The sequence below is a fragment of the Bos taurus genome, chromosome 22, assembly GCF_002263795.3.
Source record: "Bos taurus isolate L1 Dominette 01449 registration number 42190680 breed Hereford chromosome 22, ARS-UCD2.0, whole genome shotgun sequence".
Lineage (NCBI taxonomy): Eukaryota > Metazoa > Chordata > Mammalia > Artiodactyla > Bovidae > Bos > Bos taurus.
The window spans coordinates 49,048,081-49,055,721 of record NC_037349.1 but is presented as its reverse complement, the minus strand read 5'-3'; the positions used below and the strand labels follow the sequence as shown (position 1 = coordinate 49,055,721).

Genomic DNA, 7,641 nt, shown 5'->3' with positions numbered 1-7,641 from the left:
AGAATTTTAAAAATGAGGATACTTTAAGATACCTCCAGGGGCTTCCCTGGTGGCTCATTGGTAAAGAATCTGCTTGCCATTGCAGGAGACATGGGTCTGATCCCTGGTGGAACATCCCACATGCTGCACAGCAGCTAAGCCCATGTGCTACAGCTGTTGAGCCTGTGCTCTAAATCCAGGAGGCCACAACTACTGAGCCTCATGCCCTCGAGCCTATGCTCTACAACAAGAGAAGCCACCACACTGAGAAGCCCTTGCACTGCAACTAGAGAGCAGTCCCCACTCTCCACAACCAGAGAAAAGCTCCCCCCGCCACAACCAAAGCAACAAAAACCCAGCACAGCCAAAATTAAATAAATGATTTTTTTAAATGAATGAAGACAGCCTAAGAGACTTCAGAGAAAACATTAAACACACCAACATTTGCATTACAGGGGTCTTAGAAGGAGAAAAGAGAGAGAGAGAAAGGACCTGAGAAAATATTTGAAGAGATAATAGCTGAAAACTTCCCTAACGTGGGAATTAAAAGACAATGGAAAAAGTTTTTGAAGGAGCAAGGGACAAAACAACAAATAACATGGAAAGGAACTTCTGTACAGTTATCTGCTGACTTCTCAGCAGAAACTCTGCAAGCCAGAAAAGAGTGGCATAATATATTTAGAGTAATGAAAGGGAAGAACCTACAACCAAGATTACTCTACCAAGCAAGGCTCCATTCAGATTTGACAGAGAAATCAAAAGCTTTATAGACAAGGAAAAGCTAAGAGAATTCAGTACTACCAAACAAGCTTTTCAACAAATGCTAAAGGAACTCCTAGGCAAGAAAGAGACCAGCAATTTAAAACAACCTTGTACATATATCTATTACTATATCAAAACCTCAAAAACCTCTACTGTACTCTTGGAGGACTGTTTATATGCAGGAGTGTCCCTACATAGCTTGTTTGAATTTAATTTTTTTTTTTTTCCCGCAGAGGCCTAGTTTTGGTTTGGATGCTTATTGTCTCTCCTCAGTGTGTGCTGGCCATTATCCCCTGTGGTAGGAATGGTCAGCCACCTCTGCCAAGGGACCTGAGACCAGGAGTCAACCACTGCCCTTCCTTCCTGGAAGCATGCATGTGGGCTATGTACCTGCACACCCCCTGTCAGCACTGATGGTCTGTGTGAGTTTCTCTCTGCTTTGCTCTCTGCAAACCTGTTGCCACCCTCTCCCCTGGGGCTCCAAAGCTGCTCTGTCATGGCTGATCCCCCTGCTAGTGAGGGGGACTTACCAGCGTTTGAAAATCTTTCTGCTTTCACAACCCCCTCCCAAGGGTACAGATCCTGTCTAGATTCCTTTCTCTTTTCTTCTTTTTTCTTTTGTCCAGTGCAGTTATGTTGATATTTTCTTGCCCTTTTGGGGGTCTGAGGTCTTCTGTCAGTGTTTAGTAGATGTTCTATAAGAGTTGTTCCACATGTATATGTATTTTTGATGTATCTGTGGGGAGAAGGCGAACTCCACATCCTACTCTTCCACCATCTTGATCTTTCCCCTTAAGCACTTCTTAATAGATGATTTGGGTAAGTTTTCACAATTCTGTATTCCCCAGTAAGCACCACCGAGAATAAGACAGAGCACATTTGTGTGTGTGTGTGTGTGTGTGTGTGTGTGTGTGTGTGTGTTGTTTGCAAGCAGTACATCTTATAACTCTAGGTATAATCTTTATCTGGAATCATTTCACTTATAGTTTAAGTTTGGTTATTTTAAAATTTTGAGTAAATGAATCATTCTGTAAATAGTTTGTCTGGCTTCTTTCATTTAGCATGTTTTTGAGATTCACCTATGTTATTGTGTGCTTCAGTGAGTTGTTCACTTTTAACACTGTGTATTTCATTATATAAATATACTAAAGTTGCTTTCTCTAGTCAGTTTTGGTAAACATTTCAATTGTTTCCAATTTTGACCTACTTGAATAAACTTGCTATGAACATTCTTGCACAAATCTTTTGTAGAAAACATGTTTTCATTTTGCTTGTGTAAATACTTGGGAGTGGAATTTCTGAGTTATAGAGTGGAGATATGTTTAAATATATTAGAAACTGCCAAACCATTTTCCATAGTACTTATACTGTTTTATACATAACCACCAACAGTATATAAGAGATTCAACTACTGTACATTCTCATCAATATTTGATTGTCACTGTCTTTCACTTTCGGACACGACTGAGTGACTTCACTTTCACTTTTCACTTTCACGCATTGGAGAAGGCAGTGGCAACCCACTCCAGTGTTCTTGCCTGGAGAATCCCAGGGACGGGGGAGCCTGGTGGGCTGCCGTCCATTGGGTCGCACAGAGTCGGACACGACTGAGGCAACTTAGCAGCAGCAGCAGTCTTTCACTTTAGCCATTCTCTAGAGTGTCTAAAAAATATCTCATTGTGGTTCTAAATTTATTTCCATCATGGATAATGATACTGGGCATCATTTCATGTGCTTCTTAGTCATAGTACATCCCCTTTTGTAAAACACTTAAGATTTTGCTCCAAACTCATTCTTTCTGCATATTATTTGCTTCCATTGTTTGATTGAACTGAAATCCATGCAATTGAATTCCCTGTTGATGAATATTTAAATTGTCTCAAATGTATGTTTTTATCAACGGGCATGAAATGATGAACTTTGTATAGCTTTGTGAGCCAGTGGGCCAATATTTTCAGTATTCTGCCATTTTGGCCATTTATAGCATTAAGAATGGACAGAACTTACATGTTTTCACAAAAAAGGGCTCAATGGTTGGGAACCATTTTGATGCCTGAGTCATAGGTGCCCTTATGACATCATTCCTGGTTTCCCTTCTTCCTGCCTGAGATGTGGCTGGAAGAGTACAGACCTGACAGCAATGGAACCATCTAACTCCTAACTATGGGAAATTTAAGGGATTGCAGACCTGAGAGATTTGAACCATCTATTTCCAAGTCATGGGCATTCAATTTTGTGTAAGAGAGAGAGCCAGTCTACCCGAATTTGCAGGCAGGGAAAGGTGGATTTCACAGTTGTTAAGGATACAAGTCCTCTTGCCTCTGGGCAAGGCAAGAGGTGGAGCATGTGGTAGACTCAGAACCGAATTTACAGAGAGCAACCTACTCTTATCTTTCCCCTCTAAACTCTGATTACAGAAGGATGGCCACGTTTGTCAAATTGTAGTAGAAGACGTTGATGAAACCACATTACTACGTGAAGCGAAGAAGAAAAAGAAAAAAAAACCTGAAACACCTCTACCACAGGTAGGCCAATAGAGGTTCTCAAAGTTGCAGGGGACCCAAACCTGCAATGTATCTAACTAAAGTCACCCAGAGGTGACAGTTGTCTTTCTCTGTGGCCCATAGCATGGGATGATCAGGGAATTTGTCACCCTTGTAGCTCAGCTGGTAAAGAATCTGCCTGTGATCTGGGAAACCTGGATTTGATCCCCGGGTTGGGAAGATCCCCTAGAGAAGGGAAAGGCTACCCATTCCAGTATTCTGGCCTGGAGAATTCCATGGATTGAATAGTCCATGGGGTCGCAAAGAGTCGGACATGACTGAGCAACTTTCACTTTCATTCTCACTTTCATTCTCACTTTCATTCTCACTTTCATTCTCATGTCCATATATGACTACTGGAAAAAGCATAGCTTTGACTAGAAGGACCTTTGTCTGCAAAGTAATGTCTGCTTTTTAATACGCTGTCTAGATCGGTCATAGCTTTTCTTTGGAGCAAGCATCTTCTAATTTCATCGCTGCAGTCACCATCTGCAGTGATTTTGGAGCCCAAGAAAATTAAGTCTGTCTCTGTTTCCACTATTTCCCCATCTATTTGCCATGAAGTGATGGCACTAGATGCCATAGTTTTCTGAAGATTGAGTTTTAAGTCAGCTTTTTCACTCTCCTCTTCCACTTTCATCAAGAGGCTCTTCAGTTCCTCTTTGCTTTCTGTCATAAGGGTGGTGTCATCTGCATATCTGAGGTTATTGATATTTTCCTGGCAATCTTGATTCCAGCTTATGCTTTATCCAGCCCAGCATTTCGCATGATGTACTCTGCATGGAAGTTAAATAGCAGGGTGACAATATACAGCCTTCGTGTACTCATTTCCCAATTTGGAACCAGTCTGTTGTTTGTGTCTGGTTCTAGCGGTTGCTTCTTGACCTGCATAAAAATTTCTCAGGAGGCAAGCAAGGTGGTCTGGTATTCCCATCTCTTTAAGAATGTTCCACAGTTTGTTATGATCCACACAGTCAAAGGCTTTGGCATAGTCAATAAAGCAAAAGTAGTTGTTTTTCTGGGATTCTCTTGCTTTTTCTATGATCAAACAGATGTTGGCAATTTGATCTCTGGTTCCTCTGCCTTTTCTAAATCCAGCTTGAACATCTGGAAGTTCTTGGTTCACATACTGTTGAAACCTGGCTTGGAGAATTTTGAGCATTACTTTACTAGCGTGTGAGATGAATGCAATTGTGGGGTAGTTGAACATTCTTTGGCATTGCCCTTCTTTGGGATTAGAATGAAAACTGACCATTTCCAGTCCTGTGGCCACTGCTGAGTTTTCCAAATTTGCTGGCATATTGAGTGCAGCACTTTCATAGCATCATCTTTTAGGACTTGAAATAGCTCAGCTGGTATTCCATCACCTCCACTAGCTTTGTTCATAGTGATGCTTCCTAAGGCCCACCTGACTTTGGATTCCAGCATGTCTGGCTCTAGGTGAGTGATCATTACCATCGTGGTTATCTGGGTCAAGAAGATCTTTTTTGTATAGTTCTTCTGTGTATTCTTGCCACCTCTTAATATTTTCTGCTTCTGTTAGGTCCCTACCATTTCTGTCCTTTATTGAACCCATCTTTGCATGAAATGTTCCCTTGGTATCTCTAATTTTCTTGAAGAGCTCTCTAGTGTTTCACATTCTGTTGTTTTCCTCTATCTCTTTGCATTGATCCCTGAGGAAGGTTTTCTTATCTCTCCGTGCTATTCTTTGGAACTCTGAATTCATATGAATATCTCTTTCCTTTTCTCCTTTGCCTTTCACTTCTCAGTCTGATTTCTGTATTGACCATCTGGTGATATTCATGTGTAGAGTCTTCTCATGTGCTGTTGGAAGAGGGTGTTTGCTATGACCAGTGCTTTTTCTTGACAAAATTCTGTTAACCTTTGCCCTGCTTCATTTTGTGCCCCAAAGTCAAACTTGCCTTTTACTCCAGGTATCTCTTGACTTCCTACTTTTGCATTCCAGTCCCCTATGATGAAAAGGATATATTTTTTGGGTGTTAGTTCTAGAAGGTCTTGTAGGTCATCATAGAACCGTTCAACTTCAGCTTCATCGGCATTAGTGGTTGAGGCATAGACTTGGATTACTGTGATATTGAATGGTTTGCCTTGGAAATGAACAGAGATCATTCTGTCATTTTTGAGATTGCACCCAAGTACTGCATTTTGGACTCTTTTGTTGACTGTGAAGGGCTACTTCATTTCTTCTAAGGGATTCTTGCCCACAATAGATAATAATGGTCATCTGAATTAAATTCGCACATTCCAGTCCATTTTAGTTCACTGATTCCTATAATGTTGATGTTCACCCTTGCCATCTCCTGTTTGACCACTTCCAATTTTCCTTGATTCATGGACCTAACATTCCAGGTTCCTATGCAATATTGTTCTTTACAGCATCAGACTTTACTTCCATCACCAGTCACATCCACAGCTGGGTGTTAGAAACCCAAGTCTAGAATTGTGTGGGAGTGCATGTGTGTTTACATGAGTGCATGTATATGACTTAACTGAAGTTCAAGATGTGAGAACCAAAAGAAGTGAAAGTGAGAAATAAATGAGCAGGGCTCCAAACTGTGTGGGACAGGCAAGTGTCTAATCCTGTGATTTGACAGAGAAGCCAGCAGGTTGTGCACTGGAGCTGGTGTCAGGCATGAAAGGAGAGCAGAGGATGCCCGTTCTCCAGCGTGTGGGTGCAGTCTGAAGCGAAGTGATATGCTTCCCAGGTAGGTGTCAGGCCCAGGTGCAACAGAATCCATTGACCCATAGATCGTGGTGTTCTTGTTCTAGACTGGCCACACAAGCCCAAGGAACCAGGTGACAGCTAGGGCAGGTGTGCCCCCAAGCAACATATGAGGACTGTGAGACTCCATGTTCAGCTGTGATGTGTCTGTTAAACCAAGAGTGGTGGAGACAGGGTACCTGTCTGGTCTTCTGGCTCCAGCCAGTGGCCTGCTCAGTGCTCAGGAACTGCTGGGGAATTGACCATTGTTGATGAAGTATCAAGACCCCTTCCTAGCTCATGCCAGAGCTGAGGTGGGTTGGGAACATTTTCTGAGTGTCCTTTCTTTTTCCTTGTAGCCTCCGCCCCAGGTGAAAAAGCCAAAACCACCCAAAAAGGTGGTTATAAGCAATGAGCTGCAAGCAATAAAAATCCAGGCCTGGTGGCGGGGCACCCTGGTGCGCAGGACACTACTGCATGCGGCTCTCAGAGCATGGATTATTCAATACTGGTGGAAACAGAAGCTGGTAGAGCTCCTGGAGAAGAAACGACGGGCTATGCTGCAGTATTATGCTCAGAAAAAATGGGCAGTGGTCAGGCTACAGTCCTGGGTTCGCATGTGGCGCGTCCGGGTTCGTTACCGCCGTTTGCTCCATGCTGTCCGCATCATCCAAGTCTACTGGCGCTGGCATAATTGCCATACCCGTGGCATTTTTAGGGGCAGCTATGAACTCACAGCAAGCCAGCTAGGACTTGAGCTTGAGATCTTTCTGGGATCACACATCTGTCGGATTACGGACTGCATCCCCTTCCCAATAAAGACTTGATCAGGTCGGCTCCAACACTGTGTCACAAGGTCTCTGTCAGACAAGCTTCAGGAGGTCCTGTCTCAGTGAAGGGTCAAAGTAAATGATGGCAGATATTGGGTATCTCACAGGTCAGCTCTGAGGTTATCTGGGGTCCCATATGAAGGAGGATTCTAAGAGCCGGGAACTGGATAGATGGGGTCTATGATTAATTAGCAGTGGCTGCCATGAGTAGGAGAGATGGGGTTGCAGGGCTGCCAAGTCAGCCAACTCCAGGGAAACTCCTTCATAGTGTGGTCTATAGTTTTCTGTTTTCATTTGTCAATGGTTTCCTCTGCTGTGCAAAAGCTTGTAGATGATTAGGTTTATTTTTGCTTTTACTTCTGTTGCCTTAGGAGACTGACTGAAGAAAACATTGATATGATTTATGTTGGAGAATATTTTGCCTATGTTCCATTCTAGGAGTTTTATGGTGTCTTGTCTTATATTTAAGTCTTTAAGCCATTTGTAGGTTTTTTTGTGTGTGTAGTGAGAGGGTGTATTCTAACTTTATTAATTTACATAGGGCTGTACAACTTCCCAACAGCACTTGCTGAAGAGACTGTCTTTTCCCCATTATGTATTCTCACCTCCTTTGTTGAAGATTAATTGACCATAGGTGATTAATTGATCATGGGCTATCTGTTTGGTTCTCTTGATCCATGAGTCTGTTTTTGTGTCAATACCATGTTGTTTGGATTACTGTCACTTTGTAGTATTATCTGAGGTCTGGCAGTGTTATGCTTCCTGCTTTGTTCTTTTTCCTCAGGATTTCTTTGGCAATTCTCAG

The 7,641-nt window shown here is 42.5% G+C and overlaps 1 protein-coding gene across 1 annotated transcript; it reads left to right on the top strand.

The window, feature by feature from the left end:
- The first annotated feature begins 2,847 nt into the window (after positions 1-2,847).
- On the top strand, positions 2,848-6,848 carry LOC100125949 (uncharacterized). The gene is made up of 3 exons (NM_001105512.2): positions 2,848-2,978; positions 3,159-3,266; positions 6,366-6,848. Exons 1-3 carry the CDS (start codon positions 2,961-2,963, stop codon positions 6,831-6,833), a joined length of 594 nt encoding a protein of 197 aa, NP_001098982.2. The 5' UTR covers positions 2,848-2,960; the 3' UTR covers positions 6,834-6,848.
- Positions 6,849-7,641: the final 793 nt, after the last annotated feature.

Bases quoted from the DNA above. Each gene is read 5' to 3' on its own strand.
- LOC100125949 (NM_001105512.2), top strand. The intron at 3,267-6,365 runs GTAGGCCAATAG...TTTTCCTTGTAG, and splicing joins CTGAAACACCTCTACCACAG to CCTCCGCCCCAGGTGAAAAA.